Source organism: Thrips palmi, unplaced genomic scaffold (assembly GCF_012932325.1).
Source record: "Thrips palmi isolate BJ-2018 unplaced genomic scaffold, TpBJ-2018v1 HiC_scaffold_7, whole genome shotgun sequence".
NCBI classification, from domain to species: Eukaryota; Metazoa; Arthropoda; class Insecta; order Thysanoptera; family Thripidae; genus Thrips; species Thrips palmi.
The window spans coordinates 10,201,064-10,222,537 of record NW_023144634.1 but is presented as its reverse complement, the minus strand read 5'-3'; the positions used below and the strand labels follow the sequence as shown (position 1 = coordinate 10,222,537).

At 59.4% G+C, this 21,474-nt stretch overlaps 5 protein-coding genes and 1 pseudogene across 5 annotated transcripts; 2 read left to right on the top strand and 4 right to left on the bottom strand.

Moving 5' to 3' along the window:
* Positions 1-6,563: 6,563 nt before the first annotated feature.
* Positions 6,564-7,303, bottom strand: LOC117652582 (cuticle protein 4.9-like). Its single transcript, XM_034397611.1, has 2 exons — positions 7,024-7,303; positions 6,564-6,688 (listed from the first exon to the last, which is right to left on the bottom strand). The coding sequence occupies exon 1, from the start codon at positions 7,255-7,257 to the stop codon at positions 7,045-7,047; it is 213 nt and encodes a 70-aa protein (XP_034253502.1). The 5' UTR covers positions 7,258-7,303; the 3' UTR covers positions 6,564-6,688; positions 7,024-7,044.
* A 2,165-nt stretch (positions 7,304-9,468) lies between these two features.
* Positions 9,469-9,932, bottom strand: LOC117652577 (vitelline membrane protein Vm26Ab-like). Its single transcript, XM_034397607.1, has 2 exons — positions 9,671-9,932; positions 9,469-9,580 (listed from the first exon to the last, which is right to left on the bottom strand). Exon 1 carries the CDS (start codon positions 9,916-9,918, stop codon positions 9,673-9,675), a length of 246 nt encoding a protein of 81 aa, XP_034253498.1. The 5' UTR covers positions 9,919-9,932; the 3' UTR covers positions 9,469-9,580; positions 9,671-9,672.
* Positions 9,933-11,903: 1,971 nt separating this feature from the next.
* Positions 11,904-12,398, top strand: LOC117652580 (cuticle protein 4.9-like). Its single transcript, XM_034397610.1, has 2 exons — positions 11,904-12,150; positions 12,288-12,398. Exon 1 carries the CDS (start codon positions 11,927-11,929, stop codon positions 12,140-12,142), a length of 216 nt encoding a protein of 71 aa, XP_034253501.1. The 5' UTR covers positions 11,904-11,926; the 3' UTR covers positions 12,143-12,150; positions 12,288-12,398.
* A 1,968-nt stretch (positions 12,399-14,366) lies between these two features.
* Positions 14,367-14,636, bottom strand: LOC117652576 (annotated as a pseudogene).
* Positions 14,637-16,789: 2,153 nt separating this feature from the next.
* On the top strand, positions 16,790-17,315 carry LOC117652578. Its single transcript, XM_034397608.1, has 2 exons — positions 16,790-17,046; positions 17,203-17,315. The coding sequence occupies exon 1, from the start codon at positions 16,805-16,807 to the stop codon at positions 17,027-17,029; it is 225 nt and encodes a 74-aa protein (XP_034253499.1). The 5' UTR covers positions 16,790-16,804; the 3' UTR covers positions 17,030-17,046; positions 17,203-17,315.
* A 1,631-nt stretch (positions 17,316-18,946) lies between these two features.
* On the bottom strand, positions 18,947-19,411 carry LOC117652579. Its single transcript, XM_034397609.1, has 2 exons — positions 19,169-19,411; positions 18,947-19,058 (listed from the first exon to the last, which is right to left on the bottom strand). Exon 1 carries the CDS (start codon positions 19,394-19,396, stop codon positions 19,172-19,174), a length of 225 nt encoding a protein of 74 aa, XP_034253500.1. The 5' UTR covers positions 19,397-19,411; the 3' UTR covers positions 18,947-19,058; positions 19,169-19,171.
* Between the last annotated feature and the right edge of the window lie 2,063 nt (positions 19,412-21,474).

The window sequence follows — 21,474 nt, the reverse complement described above, 5'->3', positions numbered from 1 at the left end:
GTAAGCTTTACTCTCCCTGTACACCACCCGCGGACACTACACTACGATTTCTGCTGCAACGAACAAGTTTATACGGATAGATTGGTTTGGATGCACTTGGTGAGCATCTGCCCGCAACAACCGTCTTGTCTGCCTTGCCTGACGGCTGCTCCTGCAAGTCGCGAAAGTTTGACAAACTGTTCGACAGTGTGTGTTTTGGCGGACAGGCCGTGACGGGCACGCTGCCCGCGGCCACCTCAGCAGGCCCGCCGGGCTACGCCGGGCCGGCAGAGCCACTCCACTGCCGTCCTTGCAGTGGGGGGCGTGTTTTGGCGCTGCAGGCCACGGGACGACTCCACGGCCCTCTCTCTGTCTCTCTCGCACCCTCACGGGGCGCCCTACGAGTGCGAGAGAGACAGAGCGACGGCTCGGGGGCGGCCCGCTGGCAGCGTGCCCGCGTCCAGCGGCGATTCGGCAGGTCAGGGAGGGGCCGCGGACGCCACGCTACTTTCAGAGCGCCATCACAGTGTGGTCGTAAACCGCGGGAAACAATAAAGAGTCGGTAATTCGGCGCGGTTCGAGAGAGAAGACCTCGCGTTGTTCTTTTACGACGCGGAATGGATTTGCCTGGCGGTGACAATGGAAGTGACATGCAGTCCGGTCGGGCAGCAAAGCACGGTTCATTTCCACCATTAGCAGCTTTCACCGGGAACGCGTCAGCTATTCCCAATCGAGTTTTTCTAGTCATTGTTCACAAGGACGTACGGTGAACAGGACAGCGCGATGCTCGCAACCCAGGCGCTCTCCCGGAGAGCGTCGTTCAGCACGCACGGCATTTTCGGGCGTCCCGTTTGAGGCGACGCAGCCCGCGGCGCAGGCGACCGCTCACTAAATTCGATGATTGATTACATGCACCACAAGCGGAATCCAGACAGTAATCCTCCCCCCACCCCTCCCCCCGTGGCCCCGTGGATTAGACCGCCACTGTGCATCGGCTGGACTGCGCACCGCGCACTGACCGATGCCACTTTATCTGCGTGTCCTCGTTTGCCTGGAAACACTTTTCACGCGAACAGGCTCAAATTGGGAGAGGTGCGTTCTTCTGTTTTCAGTCGCAAAGGTGCTCGAAGATAAGTGATTTACCTTCGAGACCAACACACACTGATTCCCAATCACTTTGATGAGTGTTCCAAAAGACGCTTAGAGAATGTTGAAAATTTATAAAGTAGTCGTGAAATATTGGCGGATTTTGGCGAACGAGATTTTCTGGGGTCCTTCGCGTCATCGAAGGTGCACGTGTCGGGGTGCCAAAATTGCTAATTGGTCATCAGGGTGGCCGGGGAGGCCGGGGAGGCCGGGGTGGATGAAAGTAGTTAGGGGCGCTCCCGAGCGCGTCGGCGTGAGGCGACCTTGCCCGTGCCAGCAGCGGCGACCGCAGCGGACCATAGCGAACGTCAATCTATTGAAATTGGTCGCGCGTCGCGCGCGTCGCGCCTACTGTACGTCGCACTGCGGCTCGGCACGGCTCGGCAGCGCAGCAGGTGCGAGCGGAGCGCAGTAGTAAGAGCCCCCAAAGTTGAGGCGCTCCCTGACTGAGGGGGGACCTTACTACTGCGGGCCTAAAGGTGCCCGCCGAACTCCCCGTATTTTTCAGTGCAACACATTCGAGGCAGAATCAGGACGTTATTGAATAACCCCCTCGCCTAAACGGGAAACTCAAATAGCGAAATTGCGAGAGCGCTTTGCAGGCGGCTGGGCGGGGTGTGTTTTTCCTTCGAGCTGCAGGGGCTTGATTGGGCAAAGCGGTGCCGCTGCAGGCTTCTATGGCGGAGGCCGTGGCGGAGGTCGTGGAGGAGGCCGTGGAGGAGGTCGTGGCGGAGGCCGTGGCGGAGGCCGTGGAGGAGGCCGTGGAGGAGGCCGTGGAGAGGTCCGCATGCGACCGGCTTATCCCTGGGAGCTTCGTGCGTGTGGGCTGTGCGCCGCGCCGCCCCTAAGCCGGCCTGTAAGCGATACAGAAATTGGCACCACCGGTCCGGCTGGCCCGCAGGCCGGCGCGGTGAACCCTCGGACCTCGGGGCCCTCAGCTCACAGGCCGTCCCGTCGGGGGGATTGGTTCCCTTATCTGCGAGCCCAGTGTGCCCGCCGGTCGGCCCGCCGGTTGGCCGCACGCGTGCTTATGCTTATCCCGCCGAATGTGGCTGAATGTGTTCAGGCGCTCGTCCCAGAGGCGGTGCGTGGTGTGATGATGAGCCACAAGGCCGTGACCCCGGCGGAGCCATGGCGGAGCCTACCCCTCCGCCAACCAACCGACCCTCATTTGTGGAAACTCGTGAAAAAGTCTCTTCACACTGCGAAACTGAAAAGCAGTAACCAACTGCATTTTTCTAACACTTTACTATTGTGAATGTTAGGCAGTAGAGGCAGTTTTGGCAGTGGTGCGACATTCCCAACTCCAGCGCCGTCGGCAGCCAGGAAAGCACAGCCGCTGCACCGTGCGCGGCGACGCGGCGGCAGGAAGGCAGAGCGCCGCAGGCGGACTGGCTGGCAGACGCACAGCAGCGCAGAGGCTTGTCTCAGCCAATCGGCCGGGTCGCTTCTAAATGTTCATCATTCGGCGAGCGGAGCGCCGCGCGTGCGTTCACGGGCCATTGTGCGTGCGGTGCAATCTCAGCCACAATCACACTGTGTGCGTGTGTGTGTGTGCAGCGTGCAATTACTGACCCCCCTTCCTGCCCCTCCGCTTTTGGTGTATGCCTTCTCCCCTCCCTCTCTCTCTGTCTCTCTCTCACTCCAGAGCGCAGAGCAATTACATGGATCTGTCGTTTTTCCAACACGACTTGGTGCAAACGCACCACTCAGCAGCTTGCCATAGCCACCGCACTGCAAAACGAAGCCCTCGCCGAAAATAAGACAGAGGAGCGCCATCCCTTTTCTGCAGCCCGGCCAAACAGAGCGAATCGATAAATGCATTAACAGGCGCGCGGCATTCGTTTACAGAAAGGGTTAGCTGCTGCCAGTTTGGCCAACCGTTTTGGCGCCGCTGTTTTTAGGGCTGGCATCCCTCTCTGCTTCTTTCTCTCTCTCTATTTGGCAAGGGCGCGCCAGCTGAGAGGATCGCAGCCGATTGCCCAGATAATAATTCCAAGAGCCATAAAGGAAGCCGCCCGATTGTGGGCATTTTCGCCTACTTTTTCGGCAGCGCTGCGCTAGGGTAAATGACGATGCTGACCGCCTTCTAGCGAACAGAACCCTGCATATCGATTTACCGGAAGAACAGGAGGGCATCGCGAAGGCGACGCGTGGCACAGTGTGCCAGAAGACCAGTGGAGGCGGCCAATATCGCGACAGAGAGAGAGAGAGAGAGAGAGAGAGAGAGGGAGAGAAGATGAAAAGAAAAGGAGGGAAGATTATCGCTGTGGGCGCTCGCGCTGCGCGCGCTGCTCACGCCAGCATGGGCGTGTTCACCCTGTCTTTGTGCAGAAAGGGCCGCCCTCCGCGCCTTTGTCGCCGACCACACATTCCCCGCTGGAAAGAAGACCCCGTGCGCGCTTTGCAAGTGATTTCAAAACGCGTGCGACCGCCCGCCGGGTTTTAATCGGTCTGTCTCCCTCGCACCCCTTTGGAACGCCCCAGGAGCGCGATGGAGACAGAGGCTGGTCGTGAAGGTGCTTCTCCGCGTCCGCGGGCACCGCAAGCAGTGCCATGAGGAACGACTGCCCGAACCGACGACACCGACTGCGGGGCGAACACGAAAGAAAACCTGAGATGGCCGGCCGTTCTATGCTTTTCCGCGAAAATCGTTTATCGCTCAGAAAGGTACCGCCTTGCTTCACTTGCGTCATTCCCCAGTGGCCGCAGGCAGGGCCCCGCTGGGCTCAATCAAGAAGGGCCCCCGCGTGACGTCACGGAGGCCACTCTGACGTCACTGCCAGGTAGCCGCAGCTCCGGCCAGCCGCTCGACGAAAAGAAACAAAACACTGCGCGGCGTCCGGCCGCACGCTCTGCAAGGCAAGTCGTGCGAGTCCGATCGCCGGCCGTCTCTCTCGCACCCATGGGCCGTCCCGGGGGAGTGACAAGGACAGAGCAGTGCGTGACGGCGACGACAGCGGAGCGCCTGCGGGACAGCACAGGCCGCCCCGCCGAGCAGTGGTGACCGCGGGATGCCTACCTCGCCGCCTGCAGGCGTCCGCTGCCGGGCCGACGGCGGCCGGTGCGGCGGGCTGCAGGGTCTTTTTTCCCGACGAGGAGCCTGCACGAACCTGCCCTGCTCCTTTTGTGGGCCTCGACGTGCACGACGGACGCACGTCCCTGCTTCGTGTCGCGGCCGCCGTCATGGAGCAGCAAGGCTTCCCCGCGGTGCTCGCGGTGCTTCGCGCTCCAGCCGGCCCAGCCTTCTTATCCTAACAATGTTCCCGGATGATGAAGTCTTCCCCGCAATTTTTTTTCCTGCCTCCGCCGCGCGCCTCCCGGCCGCCTTGCGACGTGCGCGGCCCGGTGTGACTGCCGACTGCCCCAAACCGCGTTAGCCGCGTTAGCGGGCCCGGGCCTCACTTTCGCTTCCTGGAGCTCCAGGCTGCTCCAGGCTGCTCCAGGCTGCTCCAGGCTGCTCCAGGCTGCTCCAGGGTGCTCCAGGCTGCTCCAGGCGCTCCAGGCTGCTCCAGGCTGCTCCAGGCTGCTCCAGGCGCTCCAGGCTGCTCCAGGCTGCTCCAGCGCTCCATGAGCTGCTCCAGGCTGCTCCAGGCTGCTCCAGGCTGCTCAACAGGCAGCTCCGGCTGCTCCAGGGTCTCCAGGGTGCTCCAGGCTGCTCCAGCACTGCTAGGCTGCTCCGACTGCTCCAGGCTGCTCCAGGTGCTCCAGCGCGCTCCCGGGTCCCCCGGACAGCAGCGGAGACTCCGTCTCGTTGCAGGCGGTGCCTCAGGAATGTCTTTGAGCCCTAGCATTGGCATTGGCAAGGCCACGCGCACACACACACATGAGGGCACGAGCACACACACACACACACACACACACAAACAGAGCAAACCTTTGCGGTGGAGCTCTCCGTGCCGTGCTCTACCGCACGAGTCATTTCGTATTAACCAACACGGCATCTGCCTGGTTGTTGACCCGACCCGCTCGCTCTCTCACACACTAGATACCCGAAGGGGTTGTTTGTAAGAAGGGGCGAGTGATGCAGGGAGGGTACAGTAGGTGCCGGGGCGGGGGGGGGGGGGGAGGCTCCAGCAGTCGTAGTTTGTATTAATCTTTGCCCTGTTCTGAAATCAGTGTTGTACGAGGCGCCAATGCCGAGTCAATTTTAAAAATAGTTGCGGATCCGATTTGGACAACATCAGTTAATCACCTCGGCCGTCTATTCAGTCCGCGTCTTTAAGGAACGAAATCGCGGAGGAGTGGGCAGTCACGCGTGGCGGCGCCGTGGACCACCGTGGCCGGCATCCGCGAATAGCCGTCGCGGCTCTTCAAAGCGCGAGGCGGCGCGCGGTGCACAGTGGGCCAGAAGACCGGTGGAGGCGGTCAAAACTCTAGACGCGTTTTGAGCTCCAGAGTCGCTAAATGGGGCTCGAACCGAACGTGTGACCCCACCAATGGATTCCTCGTTCGAAGAGCAATCCATTGGTGCGGTCACACGCTCGGTTCGAGTCCCATTCAGCGACTCTGGAGCTCAAAACGCGTCTAGAGTTTCGGCCGCCTCCACCGGTCTTCTGGCCCACTGTGCGGTGACGTCAAACAAGTAGTGTAAGGCATCGTCTTTGTGCGCCGGCCGGCGAATCGGTTCGCCCGAGGCGCGGCGTGGTGGGCGCGGCCTGGGTCCTGGCCAGCCTGTGCACAGTGCCAAGGACGCGGCGGGCGAGGCTTGACGAGAAGGTTCCAGACAAAAGCGGTCCCCGCAACCCACGCCCCCGCCAGGTACCCCTCGCGGCAGTACTGCACGAAAATCTGCGGGCGCGGGGATTCGAACCCAAGACATTGCGATGCAAAGCGGGTGCCGCATTGTGGACCCTGTGTGCTCTGGGCGCCTCCGAGTGCGTCGCAAGGCGCTTCGCAGTGCTGCGTCCTCATCAAGGCCATCGCGGTCGAGTTTAAGGACAGGCGCGCGGTGCGCACTGCTTTGTGAGGGCCAGTCCTGGAACACCTAGGCATGCCCAGGCACGGGGGTGCGGGAAACTGCTTGGTCATGCAGCAAGACGCATGCTGACGACGTCGGTTTCGGGCCGCCCTGCGTAGCCCCGCCCCGCCCCACCCCGCCCCGCCCCGCCCCGCCCCGCCCCGCCCCGCCTTGCCCTGTGATGCGCTGTGCGCGTGCGGGTCGCCGGAATCGTATTATGCAGTGAGCCCGGCCTTGCGACGTGAGCTGCCAGCCGAAATTTGGAATTAATTATTGTGGCTCGGAGTGTATGGCGCTGGAAGCGGAAGTGTTCGTATGAATTCTGTTTTCAGGATTTCTTTTTTCAGAATCCGGATGATCCTCTGATGCTTTTTTTTTCAGGCACAAACAGTGGCCTTGTTTTTCTGCAATACGTATACGCATCGTACTTGTATCAAGGACTCAGGAACTCCCAGACAACCAGAAACGAACAAAGTAATTAAAATGATAAACGGTTTATTGCATTTTTATACTGGTGGAGATATGGAGGCCGAAAAGTTCTGAAGCGCTGCTCAGCTGCGAAGTCAAGCGGCGCGCCGTAGAAACTGTCGTCTGCTGCGACTTCTGTGGAGGAAAACGAGAAGCACACGTTGTATGAAAAATGGCTGGGTCCCTCGAAAGGATCGCTGGCGAGATCCCGTCCCCCAGAGTTGCTGCATCACCGGGGATGTTATCTGATTTTGGACCGGGATGAATTTTTTACTCGGCTCTCTGCGAAAAAGGGGCGAAGGACTCGCGGGCCATTTAACTAATGCACCACATACGCCTGGAGTCAGCCGAGTTAAAACGTTGTGGACGATAAGGCAAAGTGGGCCAAAGTGAAACATCGGGAAATGGAGCAGAAGATGCGTGTTAGGCTAACTCCTCTTTGACACTGCGTCGACGACGGCTCTACTTACGTTCAACGGGTGGAATGGAGTTTAACGGTACAGGTAAGCGGAGCCGTAGCCGAGGCCGGAGTAGGCGTAGGGGTAGGCGCTGTAGGCAGAGTAGCCGGAGTAGGCGGGGTAGGCGGCGGAGTAGGCAGAGTAGGCGGGGTAGGCGGCGCCGTAGGTGCTGACCACGGGGCTGGCGATGTACTGGGCCGAAGCCACAGCCAGGACGGCGAAGACGAGGAGCAGGGACTTGTACATGGTGATGCTGTTTCGGTCGGAGACTGAATACTCCCCGCCGGCCGGCGTGCGCTTATATAGGAGCGTCTTCGAGGACGCCTCGCGCCGCGACGCCGCACCGTGCCAAGCCGTGCCAAGCCGTGCCGTGCCTCGCAACGAGCCAACAATAATTTGAGTCGCCTTTGGCCTGCCGGGGGGCAAGGGGGCCGGAGGGGGTTCCGTGGTCCGGCCAACCGGAGACGCTGTGCTTTGGGCGTGGTTACCACCACACCCACAGCGAGCCCCTGTTTACCCCCCATGCCTCCTCACTCACAGGTAGACACACCAACACACACGCACGCACACGTCACACGCGGATCCTTCTATTCTCGCGCCACACCTCTGCTCCGATTTTGATTAATCAGAGCGACGCTCCTCGAAGACGGCGGCGGCGGCCCGGGGGGGGGGGGAGTCAACACGCTCCCATTATGACAGCACTGGTGACGGTTGCTATGGGCCTCGGCGTGCCACGCCCAAAGGCGCCGGGCGACGCAGGTAACACTGGACAAGAGCGGCACTTTTCATGCTGGAAATACGTCAAATATGAGAACGGCTCATATATTTTTTGAGGAGACGCTTGCGACCGTCCTGTTTGTTCTCTGATGCGGGACTAACAGGGTCGAGTGGAAACTTATAAAATATAGGAATTTTTCCAGGATTTGCTTGCGTCGCGTGGTGAGTCCGTATGTAGATCAATGAAAGACTTTTTTCAGATCCATAAAAAATACGAGTGCCTCCGTCATTATTTCGAGCACATTAATTCTGTTGTTTTTCTGTTCCAATTTTTTGACGCTAGTAAATAAATTCAGAAAGCGCCTTTTCGTGGTTCGGCTGAATTGCGCCGGACGCGCCATCTGGCGGTCGCAGGGCGAGGCACAAAGGAGGCGCGCCAAACCGCCAAACCGCACACAATGTCGTGTCAGTGACAAAGCGGGCGGCGCGGAGCGGGCGCGCTCCCGGAGAAGGATGGGCGCGCGTTATTTGGAAGAGCAAGGAGAGCGATAGAAGCGCTCAGGTGTACGCGGGGCTCGCTCGCCAATCCGCCGCTCTGGAGCGCTCGCACGCCGCACAGTGGGCCAGAAGACCGGTGGAGGCGGCCAAAACTCTAGACGCGTTTTGAGCTCCAGAGTCGCCAATCGGGGCTCGAACCGAACGAGTGACCCCACCAACGAATTCCTCGTTCGGAGAGCAACCCATTGGTGGGGTCACACGTTCGGTTCGAGTCCCATTAGGAGACTATGGAGCTCAAAACGCGTCTAGAGTTTTGGCCGCCTCCACCGGTCTTCTGGCCCACTGTGCGCCGCTCGCGTCTTGTTCTATTCTGGGTGCGACGCGGCGCGACGCGGCGCCGGCGTGCTGGAATGCGTGGGCGGGCGTGCGTTATCTGCGATCCCAAGGACTCCGGTAATTGGTCGCCGATGATCCCGGAGGAGCGGCAGCAGTGTAGTGGCTCCACCGGCCGACGCAGCGCCACCTGTCCAGTCACGGCGAAGACGGCCCCCGTTTTTGTGAGGGTGTCGTTGCCTGGCCCGGCCTGGCCTTTCCTCCGCGGCCACGTGCCCCGCGAAGGCGAGGTCTTCTGTCCTCGTCGGTCGCCAGGCCGCCCCGGGCACGCGTGCGGCGTGCGAGAGAGACGGCTGCCCGTCACGCACACACACGCGCACACGCGGCGACGTGAAAAGCTGGCCATTCGCCGCGCCACTCGCGGAGGAGCCAAACCAGAGGACAATGCCAGGTGTTTGTTTTTTTGAACGCCGCCGCGCGCGTTTCGAACGCCACGGTGGCCAGTTTTGACTGCATGTTCGCGATTGGCGCAGTTCTCTCCCTCAACTCCCAAAAACAAAAACAAAAAAAAAAGAGGGCAGGGAAGACCCCCATGCTATCGAATGCAGTGCTGCTAAACTTCTGAAATATGATTTCTTTTTTTTATCAAATTGTCTGCGTTATTCGTTTCAAACAAACTTTTGTGGAACAACAGGTCCTCCACGGAACAGGTTGAACCGTTTCAAAGTTTTCCGGGATCCCTGAATTATTTCTGTTTTTGCACTTCTAGAGCAAAACCCACTTGTTTTTTTGTGTGTGTTTATCACTGTCGAGAGTCTTTGTTGTTGTGCGGAGACTGGTGGGACTCGTATCATGAGTTTCGAATATTCCAAAAATAAACGGTTCGGGGCGTAAAATAATATGCATGAGTTAAGTAATGCAACAGTTTTATTTTTTTATCACTTGTGGAGCCGAAAAGGTTGAATGCACCTCAGCCAGGGAGCGGAGGAGCGGACCGGAACATTGTCGTCTGCTGCGTACACTGCAACAAGTCAAGATCACAATGTGTTACGATAGGCATGGAAGTTCACCTACTTTCACAGTGCACGTTGCCACTCCAAAGAGAACTTACATTTAACGGTACAGGTAAGAGGAGCCGGAGTACACGCTGGGGTAGGCGCTGTAGGCGCTGTAGCCGGAGTAGCCGGTGTAGGCGGGGTAGGCGGCGGAGTAGGCGGAGTAGGCGGGGTAGGCACCGGCGGAGTAGGCAGAGTAGGCGGGGTAGGCGGCAGCACCGTAGGTGCTGACCACGGGGCTGGCGATGTAGCCGGCCGAAGCCACAGCCAGGACGGCGAAGACGACGAGCAGGGACTTGTACATGGTGATGCTGTTTCGGTCGAAGACTGAATACTCTCCGCCGGCCGACCACCGCTTTTATACAGTTTCGGCCGGGCTTTTCGCAAGGCCGCCAGCGGAGCAGGACCGCGGCGTCCGAGCGTCCGAGGCGTGGCGGCGTCCTGGGCGTGGCCGCACCGCACCCCCGCACGCACTTTCCCCCTCTTCGTCGGCCTGATTCGTCAGCCGCAGCCACGCTGGAGTGTTTGTTTTGCGGCCGTGCCACCGTTCGTCCGGCTGTGCTTCGCCCCGAGCCGGGAAGGCCGGTAAAACGGCCAGGGCCTTCCAGACGGTGCGGCGTGTCGCGGAAACTATCCTGCCACCCCGGCAGAGGGACAGCGACTCAGCCGTCTTGTTCCAGTGTCGACAGAAAACGTAGAGGATTCCCTTCGCGGGTGCATGTCTCGAGACTCGTTGCGTCGCGTTGCGTGCATCGGCTGTGGGTGCCATCTTCCCAATCGACTTTCTCACTGTGCATCTGGTCTCTTGGGAGGCTCTTTTATCCCCCCTCCCCCCTCTCATGTCCTGCCGCCTGGCCATTTCTACCCCAGTGAATGCAATTGGTGGCGGTCTTGTACTCGAACGGGTCCCCGCCCCGCCCCACTCCGTCGGGATCCTCGTGGCCTATTCTTCCGGTGAAACTGACGCTAGTTCCCCCGAGGGGCTGGCGCGCCATGGCGGGGCTAGGGGAGGGCTGGCCGGGGCTCGGTTCATTCCCGCTTACAGCCCGCGATATCCTCCCCAGGCTCTCGCAAGGCTGCGCTCGGACTAAGCCGGCACAGCGCCGTGCCTCGCGCCATGTCGTGAGCCCGGAGGAGGGGGAGGGGGCCGGAGTGACCCGGAGCCGCGCCGCACAGGCCTAGCGAGACGACACAACGCCCTGCGCCTTGCGGCCTGCAGCCAGCCACTGTGAAGCATGTAGTTGGTCGAATTCCACGCCGAAATTCCTTTCTTTGCTTTCATCTCGTGAAGTCAAACATGTTTGACATGTCTGCAGACATTGGACTGGACCCCGAGGTGGTGTCACTGATTCAACCTGTCGCCTACCTGGTTTCCTTCTTGCTGAGCGCGCACACACACGCACACTACACTCACACTAACACAGAGGCTAACACACACACGGACGCTAACACAGCGCTCACTCACACAGAGGGCGCACACACGCACACACGGCTGGGTGACATCCTCCTCTGCCCCCAGGGGAACTAGGGACGGGCAGCCCGCGCGTGTGGATTCCCCTAAAATATTGATACCCGTCTCGTGTGCCGTCCACCGTGTCCGCCCAGAGGTCCGCCGTCCACCCCGTCCCTTGGCCCGCCCCTTCGTTAGTCCCGGGGGAGTACTGGTCGCCCTGTTAGGCCAGCGAAACCCGGGCCGGAGGCTGTCAGCCAGCCGGGGGCGCAACGGACGCCCTGGAAGACGGCCTGGAAGAAGGCCTGGAAGTAGGACCAACAGGCCAACACCGCACGGACTGGGTCAAGGCAGGGAAACACTGCCGTCAACTGGCAGTGCCTCACTGCAGGACAACTGTTTTCACCCAAAGACGTTGAGGAAATCCTCAAAACTTAAAGCGATGCGCGATGCTGAACTCGCACACTTTATTGCCCACTTTAGTGGAATGAGTTCGCTACTCAGTCTCCACGCGCCGCCACGGGCGGACCAGCCAGGATTTGCGTAGCAATTAAACGTTTCGGCGGATGGCCTCAGGATCCAGCAGCAGCCCACGCAGGCGGGCTCGTCCGGAGCAAAATATCCAAACAAAAAACACGCACATGAGTTTGCCTTCGATAGGCTCAAGATGATCCAAGAGGACCACGCCCTCCACTAGCCCCTGCCCGATTTGCGGCTCCCCGCCCCACCCCACTCCGCCCCGCCCCGCCCGCACGCAGAGTTCCGAGAGAGCCACGCACTGTACAGCACGCGTGCGCTAGAGGTATAAAAGCAGAAGCCGGCCGGCGGGGAGTATTCAGTCTCCGACCGAAACAGCATCACCATGTACAAGTCCCTGCTCCTCGTCTTCGCCGTCCTGGCTGTGGCTTCGGCCCAGTACATCGCCAGCCCCGTGGTCAGCACCTACGGCGCCGCCTACCCCGCCTACTCTGCCTACTCCGCTGGTGCCTACCCCGCCTACTCCGGCTACTCTGCCTACGGCGCCTACCCCTACGCCTACTCCGGCCTGAACTACGGCTCCTCTTACCTGTACCGTTAATTTTCAAAGTGAGTACCATTCAAAAGAAGTATCTCTTATGCGGTCTTTTACGAGAGCGACATTTTTCGTGCAAGCCTCGAATGCGGTTGGCACCTCCTGTCTGTGGTGTCCATTTTTCTCACGCTATCCATGTTTTCGTTTTCAGCTCCCAATGAATCCGGACCCCCGCCAGCCCCGTGCTCTCCAGACCGCTGGGCTTCACACCACATTCGGCCTCAAGACTGACAAAAAACAATAAATGTCTCGCAATATCTAACCCGGTCTATTTTCCTCTTTTCCTCGTGCCTTTCCTGCTCGGCAGGCTGCCTGTGGCTGCGGGCTGCCGCCTCAGAGGTGTCACGTCCGCGAGCTCCCTTTGATGCATAAGCAGATTATTCATTTTCCGCTCATTAAAAATCCCACACACTGATCCTGGTGGGATTGGGGGCAGGGGGCGGGCCCAATCTGAAGGGCATGCCAAGAGCAGCCCTTTCCGAGAATTTTCACATTTTTCCCCGCCGGCCGGCTGGCGTGGCTGGGCAGGCGTGGGCCCGGGACGGCAGGGGGTGGGAGCAAGACGGTGATACTTGTGACTTGCGCCCCGGGCGAGTGGCGCGCCTTCCGTATTCCGTAAGCCTTCTTCATTAATTAAATCAAATAACAAAAGAGACACATGCTGTCTTGAACAGTCCCGTCGCTTAATCAGATGGCGCGAGGCTAAAGTTTCGTGAGACGACTTCTTTTCGCTCTCTCTCTCTCTCTCTCTCTCTCTCTCTCTCTCTCTCTCTCCCTCTCTCTCTCCCTCCCTCTCTCTCTTAGCCACACCGGGCACGGCTGCGGAGTTTGTGTCATTGTTTTGAATGGACAACTGCCGGAGCGGTGCCGCGGCCACCTGCTGCGCAGCCATAGCAAGGAGAAAGACGCACCCGCCCCCGAAGTCGACCTCATTGTCCATCTGGTTCACTTGAAGCTGTTGGCTCGCGCTGCCCAAAACTCTAGTCACGCACTCTCTCACTCACACACATCAAAACCACGATGAAAAGTGCGTGAGATGGTCCACGCAAGAGGACTGTTATGGCAAGAGAGTTGTTTTGGAGCAGGGACGATGGCACAGTAAAAGACAACGCAGTTGAGTCGAAACGCGCGACTGTATCGAGACTATCGAAAGGCTCCTCGAGGAGTGTCGCTTAAGCGCGGCGATTGAAAGCTGACGAGGGAAGCCGTTGGCGACGCCGTCTCCGCCCCGCTCAAATTTAGTGGGTTTAATAAGTCCGTCCAATATACGAGGCGCTCGGCGTGAACGCGCCCGAAATGCAGATGAGGAGATAAAAAGCGGCAATATACCGGCAGCCGCGAGCCCCGCGAGCGGAAAGAGTACCTAGAGTGCCTCGACTAGAGCGCGCCGCGCTCGTAAAGGGGACGCTACTGAATAGGAGAAGGTAAGCGCAGCGCAGTGCGGTCGGTGAACGTTTTGCGAACTATCTTTTTTTTGCTGGCGGTGTGCGGCGCTGCACGGTGCTGCTGCGATTACCATGGCCAATGAATGGGAATAGCGAGGCTTCCTCTATCCGCGCTATCCACCCTATCGCCTCTATCCGCGCTATCCGCTCTATCCGCCGGGCCGTGCATGCCTGCCCGTGGGCATGTCCAATGCACATCGTCGCCTCCAAAGCCGCGGCCTCGCAAGCTCGTGCGTGGACACCGGCGCGGTCCAGGGCCAGATGGGGGCCAGACGGACGGGCACGACGGTGTTCATCTGAGAGACACGTAGAAAATCCACCCACTTCGTCTTCAGAGGACGCGCTGTCATAGAAGTTTTCATCAAATTATTGTGTTTAATTTGGTCTAATAAAAATGCATTTTAGTCCTTCACTAAAATCTGATACAGCTGTTCTTTACAACAGTGCACACTCAGTTGTTGGTACCCGCGACTAGGACGACTGTTTTGTCAATTCAAAGCAGGGCCCGGAGTATGATTGTGTGTGTGTTCGGGGTTAAGAGAATACAGCAAGTTTGAGATGAGAAGCTGTGTTTATTTTCTGACGATTCGTGGAGCCGAAACGGTTTGCATGATGCGCTCCATCGCGACGGCGGGAGCGCGGGCCGGAAAGTTGTCGTCTGCAGCGAACACTGGGACAGGAAGACAGGAAGACCTTGAGAACGTTTCCCGCGGGGACGGGCGTGGCAGCCTGTCACGATGAATGCCAAATAAAGGTTTACAGGGTGGTAAAAGGAACACTTACATTTAACGGTACAGGTAAGAGGAGCCGAGTTCAGGCCGGAGTACAAGCTGGGGTGGGAGTTCCAGGCGCTGTAGCCAGAGTAGCCGGTGTAGGCGGGGTAGGCGGCGGAGTAGGCAGAGTAGGCGGGGTAGGCACCGGCAGAGTAGGCAGAGTAGGCGGGGTAGGCGGCAGCACCGTAGGTGCTGACCACGGGGCTGGCGATGTAGCCGGCCGAAGCCACAGCCAGGACGGCGAAGACGACGAGCAGGGACTTGTACATGGTGATGCTGTTTCGGTCGAAGACTGAATACTCTCCACCGGCCGGCCAGAGCTTTTATACTCACACGCGCGTGCGTTGTGTACAGTGTGTTCACGCGTGGACGGGCGCGGTTGGTCCACGCGGTGGTGAGTGTGCGAGAGAGCGAGAGAGAGGTGGTTTGATGCTCGAGCTAGCGAGGGCGTGGTTTGGATCATGCCTTTCAATCCCGAAAGAGGCACACTTTATCCTCCAGGTTCACGGTGAAAAAGCAAACAAAATGGACTGACAGATAGCTGAGTCTGCCACCTTGAACATGAACGGCCAGCCCGCCCCCGCGTGGGCCCAGGACACAGGATGCCTGCCGCTGGCGGCTATTGTCTCCGTTTGACAACTGCGTCCTGGCACTGCATTTCGAGTCCCCGCCTGAAAACGACCCTAACTGCCGAGGCAACCCCAAACAGTTGGGCTCCTCTTGCAGTGGCGGCTCTCGTTCCCGCCCCCTCAGCGAGGCCACTGTGCCGCTGCGCCATCGAAACGAGAGTGAATCGGACGCTAATTTGCCTCTAGCCTGCAGCTGTCTCAGTCGCACTCGCATGACGTTCCGTTGGAGTGCGAGAGAGACAAACGGGAATCAAAGAGCGCAGCAGGAGTCGGGAAGGGCCTTTTCGTCGCCTTGCTTTCGTATGCGTTCCGTAGCGGTGCAAGAGAGACAGACCACCTTCTCGCAAATTTGCCGCAGACACGCAACAATCGGCCAGTCGAACGGGTGGGATTTTCTGGACAGATCCGCGGTTTCTTTGCGCATTGTTGTTTCGCCCAGGCCAACGCCAGGCTAACGCCCCCACGCATAATCGCAAGGCCCGGCCGGCCTTTGGCTGCCTTTGGCTGCTGCCGTTGGCGCGTCGACCCGCTGCTCTGGACGCGGCCCAGGATGTGGCGGTCACTCGGTGCGCCTGCAGGCCCACGCGTCTCTCTCGCACCCCAGCGCGCCAGCGGGACGAGTGCGAGAGCGACAGAGCCACGCGGCGCCGCACTGCTGCAACTTGGCCAGACTTGGCCAAGGCGGGCGGCGCACGGCGGCGGCGGCCCGTCGGAGCGTCTCGACTCGGAGACCGGAACGGAACGGATAATTTCGGACGTCTGAATTTCACCGGTTGGTGGTGTCAGAGACAACGCATTGCTAAACATCGACAAGCTGCCAAAATTTTGCTCTTGAAATCTTTTGGTCTCCCGTGCAAAACGTCTAATACGCCCAGATGCGTTTTCTGTTACAAAATGTAATGAAATAATCCGTGTGCCTGGTGATTTCTTCCTCAACAAAGTGACTCAAGGCAGTCGGCGTGGGCACGGCAAAATCTCCGGTCCCCTCCGAGACCCGAATCCACGGGGCCATCAATACCGCTCAGCCACAGGGAACGCTAGTTGTCCATTCCTTCGGCGTTGGCGCCCGACGCGGCGGATCCGCTAAATCTTCCGATCACTTGATTGGCTGGCCGGGATAAAAACCTTTCCGCTGATTGGCTGCAGCTGACGTCGTGGCCCAGATCGTCGGCTATGTGTCTCCGCGTCGGCGAATTCCAGGTGAGGGGCGTCCCCCACTCTACAATAATACTTTCGTCAAACAAAACCGACGCTCTGTTGCCGCTGGTGAACGTTCAGGGCAGAATTGGTCTATGTACCAGCATTCTTCCCACGTCAGTACATCCCCCTGCAACGCCCTGCCTGATCCACAAAGACCACCACCTCGCGGCCTTGGCGGCGTGCGTGCGCGCCTTGCACGTGGATCGCCGTGGAGGGCCTTGGCTCGCCGTCGAGGGACTTGTTGTCTGCTCGTTGGCCACACTCACGCGCAGCATCGCATCGCCAAGGATTCCCGCCCGTTTACCCAGTCACGCCGAAACTGCCTAATTCGGCCGAGCGGAAATAGTTTGGCGCCGAAGGGCTTCCTAGAACGTTTATCGGAGTGCACATCGATTCCCGGGCCCTTGCGTGCGTGTGTGCGTTTGACAGTGGTGGGGCTCGGAGGCAGGTAACCCACGTGGTACAGCGCCAGGCGGGCTGGGCTGCCCGCCGAGCAGACGGCCGCAGCCCCACCCAGCCCGTCCAGCCCCCCGTCCAGACGGACTGTGCACGCGCGTGTGAGTATAAAAGCTCTGGCCGGCCGGCGGAAAGTATTCAGTCTCCGACCGAAACAGCATCACCATGTACAAGTCCCTGCTCGTCGTCTTCGCCGTCCTGGCTGTGGCTTCGGCCGGCTACATCGCCAGCCCCGTGGTCAGCACCTACGGTGCTGCCGCCTACCCCGCCTACTCTGCCTACTCCGCCGGATACTCCGCCTACCCCGCCTACTCCGCCTACTCTGCCTACGGCGCCTACCCCTACGCCTACTCCGGCCTCGGCTACGGCTCCTCTTACCTGTACCGTTAAACTCCAAACCGAGAATGGTAAGTGGCTTCGTGACGTTCGTCTCTATTTTCACTGATGGCATTGCACTAATCAACAAGACCAGGCAATATTTCTTGGATCAGAGATTCAGAACCGCGTGCAGAACCAAACGTGCAATTACAAAACTTGTCTCATCAAATTACTCCTTGTTGCAGTGCTCGCTGCAGACGACGCCATCCCGGACCCCGCATCTCTGCCTCCAGACAGAAGTGCCTTCAATCCATCCTGGCTGTGATCAAAATTGAATAAAAGTGTTCATCCGCAAAAACTTTCGTTCTCGCTCTGGGCTCCCTACGGTGTCCTGCCGAAGTATTCAACCTTGCCAAGCCCTTGCACACAGGGTCCGCCAAGCCAAACAAAAAGCGGCCCTTGCCGCGGAGGCACGCCAGGCACGCCAGGCATGGCGACAGATTCGATGGAGAAGCCCAAATAATTCATGCGCAGACTGCAGACTTTTCCTTGGTGGGGCGGAACCGAGAGTACCGACTACACCCTGCGAAAAGTGGCCAGCCCCGCTCTGACTACACTGCGAAAACTGGCCCACCCTCTTCCTTTGCGTCTGCACTTTGCAGTGAGTTCAGTCAAGCCTGCGGCGTGGCTGCATACAAACTTCTCTGAGGAGGGTTGCCAATTTCTACAAAAGGTTTGATCTTTTGTGGTGTCTGGAAATCCCTCCCTCCTACAAGGCCTTCGTCTGGAGTCTGTCCCGCCAGGACTGGCGGAAAGAGACTGCTGAGCAACCATTAATAAAATCCGAGTTCCCCTTCCGCGCAGGCCAACACCCCGCTTCCGGAGGTCGGGGCGCCAGCCTCTCGCAGCGCGGCGAGAGGAGGGCAACACTCAGGTGAAGACATCCCCCTCCCGGTCGGCCGTCGGGGAAGCACCTGGCCGATACCGCACACAGTCGCTGTCTCCCTCCCGCGCGCACGAGGCGGCCGATGAGTGCGAGGAAGACGGAGTGACGAAAGCACTTCGGAATCAGCCCGCTCGCGACTTTGCGAACAGAGGCGACCGAGATACTATAGCGCTCACGACGGCGCGCGGCCTACCGGCCTGCCGGCCTGCCGGTCTGCCCCCTCGAGGGTCTTCCGGCCTTTGTGTCACGCTGTGGGAGACGGGGGAAGGGAGAGGGGTCAGGTGGCGGCGAGGCGCCACACAAACTTTCCCAGGGATTATTTCGGGGTGATGATTACTTAACTTTATAATCCAAATTTGTCAATCTCCGTCGTCTTGGCGACGACGGCTACCTGGCGGGGTGGCCGTCAGCGGCCCTGGAGCGCCTGGCGGGTAGGCCGCCGTCGTGGCCGCGATGCACGCGTGTCGCGCGGTGCGGCCTATGCGACGGTTCACAGGCGCTCGGCCACCAGTGTCACCACGACAAAAATTCACCCGATGCTCCAGAACCGAAAGGGTTAGGTTAGGCGCGTCGCCGCCAAAGTGCGGGAGTAAATACTGGAGATTGAGTTTGAAACGGTCGCCGCGTTGACCTTCATCCACCTTGAGCGAAGATGACGACGGCGACGATGGAGATGGTGTCGTTGTGCTGTAATGAAACTCCACTTTGGCAGTGCGCCGCACCGCCGCCCGCCCCACCGCGGCGTTCTTGCCGGCGCTCTGTCTCTGTCGGTACCGCCCCTTCTTTCGCCGCGCCAACTTTGGTAATATAACGCACGGCGAACGAAGCGCGGCGCGGTGCGGCGTGGCGTGGCCGCGATGAGCAGGGCTGCGGTGATGGGGGGCAGGGCGGCTCCGGCCGGGCCCGAATATTCACGCTGTTTGCGAAACGGCTCGATGAGGCCGAAAAGTTGTGGGGGGGGGGGGCTCCTGTTGCATCCGCGAGACGCTAGTGATCTCATCATTCTCGTGGATTATGACGGGGTAACAAAAGATAGCATGTTATACTGGGTGAAACAGGAGTTTATTTTTCGATCAAATGTGAAGCCAAAATGTTTGAACGCACCGCAGCATTGCTGCATTGGTGGCGACCGATGAAACGTCGTCAGCAGCGACCCTGGAAAAGAAAAAAAAGAAATCTCATTAGACAAGGGAAAATAGAAGTCCGAGATTGATGAACCAAATTCGTGCACTCAGATCACTTTACAAAAAATAAAACTGACTTACATTTTAACGGTACAGGTAAGAGGAGCCGTAGCCGAGGCCGGAGTAGGCGTAGGGGTAGGCGCCGTAGGCAGAGTAGGCGGAGTAGGCGGGGTAGGCGGAGTATCCGGCGGAGTAGGCAGAGTAGGCGGGGTAGGCGGCAGCACCGTAGGTGCTGACCACGGGGCTGGCGATGTAGCCGGCCGAAGCCACAGCCAGGACGGCGAAGACGACGAGCAGGGACTTGTACATGGTGATGCTGTTTCGGTCGGAGACTGAATACTCTCCACCGGCCGGCCAGAGCTTTTATACCGCCAGCAGCGCACGCGCACGCACGCGTGCTGTGCCGGGCACGGCCGGGCACCCACGCGGGGCGGGGGAGGGTGGGGGCGTGGCGCCGTCGCGGACCTGCCTTAACGTTGGCCAGACGGCCTAGCGGCCGTGGCCGGTGGGGCGCGGTTTACAAAACAACGAGTCCCGTCCTTATTCACTTTATTTCTGTGTTGGCGCCACAATTCGTCTTTGTTTCCTGCAGCCACGCCACTACATTGTGAACACCACACATTGCGCTCTGAGGCCAGGCAGACTCCCCTGCGGCCAACTCTGCGGGGTAGGTCCCCCCCCCCCTTCTCCACCATCGCGTGCACCCCGGCACCCCGATAGCGTGCCGCAGGTGGGACCATGAGGTTTTGCGTTGTTTACCTTCTTGTTGCGGCTGGTCGTTGCGGTTTTTGTTGCGTTCCAATCATTGTTTCCGACGCGCTGTTCGTTATCAAATATTTGAACTGTGGAATCTGCTTTTGGAATGAATGTCGCGGTCCAATTTCTTCGGTCTGGACGCCACCTGCGTTCATTTCCACGACCCCTGCTTCCAGACCGCGTTTGATTGAGTCTCACTCACTCGGGCGCACCCTCGCGTCCACACACACATTGTCACGCACGCGTGCATCCGAAAGCCTAACAGCATTATAAAAAGAGACAACAGCGGAGCAGGAAATAAAAGCAGGGTTGTGGCGTGTGACTAGCGCCCCGTGTCTTTTGTCACAACGCGCATAACAATGATGGCCTCTGCTGAAACAGAAGCCCCGACAACAACAGCAGCAACAACAGTTGGCAACTGCATTGGGTTCACAAAGGGAGCTGCGGCCCGAACCGCCAAGGCATGCTTCCTGCGGTCCTGCGCGCCGGGGGAAGGGGGTGGAGTGATTCCGAACTCTCTCTCTCTCTCACCCCTGCGGGATATCCGGCGAGTGCAAGAAAGTCAGAGTGACCGTTCGGAGGAGTCTGGACGCCTGGCGAACGTTAACGCTGCTTCATCCAAGTCTGCAATCGAGGCCTAAACTTTACTCCGCCACTGCCAATCCTTTCGCTTTACGGCCGGTGCATGGAACGCTGGAGCAGGGCGAGGAGGGGGGCGTGGCTGCCTGCCTGGCTGGGCGGCGCGGCGGCAAGGCAGCGCAGCCTGGCAGCCGGTTCGTCATGATCTTGACCCTGGACTTGGCTGGAGGCTGCGCCGTGCCGCGGGCCCGACCAGTACCTTGATCTTGGCATTGCGTGATCCCGCCAGCCGGGCGGCGGCGGCGGGGAGAGGAGTGGGAGGGGGGTGTCGTAACCGCGCCACCGTAAATAAATATTACGGTTTTCGGCGCGCAAGGACGCCGCCTGATTGCGTCTGCTCGATCGCCCCGCCCCGCCCCGCCCCGCGGGAGACAGAGGAGGGAAGAGAGAGAGCGCGCGGCGGCAGCATTTCCACGCCAACTCGCTCGGACTACGTCGTCGTCCGCCGAACACCGATAGCGGAGCGTCGCCGCGGAGCCGAAGACCGCCGAGAACAACACCGAAGCAGTGCTTACGATCAGTCACCGTGCTTCTCAATCGCTTCGGTTGCGTTCATCGAAGTCGAAAGAGGGGAGCTCTTAAAGTTGGAGCAGAAAGTATACGAAACTGGTGATTTTTGGCGTGTGGCTGCGAGACTCCCCGGCGGGGTGCCATTTTCCTGATTACCAACTCGCGCGATGCGACTCAGCTCGACTTAAAGGCGGACTTTGGCACTCCGATTTCCATCAAGCAAGTTTGGGTGTGAACTCGGTGCTGGCTGCGTGGCGGTCGCGGTGGCTGTGGCGGGAACCCTCTGCCAGCCTCTGGGCAAATCGCGGCCGCTCTGTCAGGCCAGCCACAATCTCGTGCGCGTCGGACGGATCCATCATCATCCCAAGCAAAACAGAAGAAAAGTGTTGGCGATAGGCGCGCGGTTGTCTGCCTTCTGGTGGCTATTCGTCACCGCTAAGGAACACGCCCAAAAAAGCAACCCGGAGTTATCGAGTAACTGG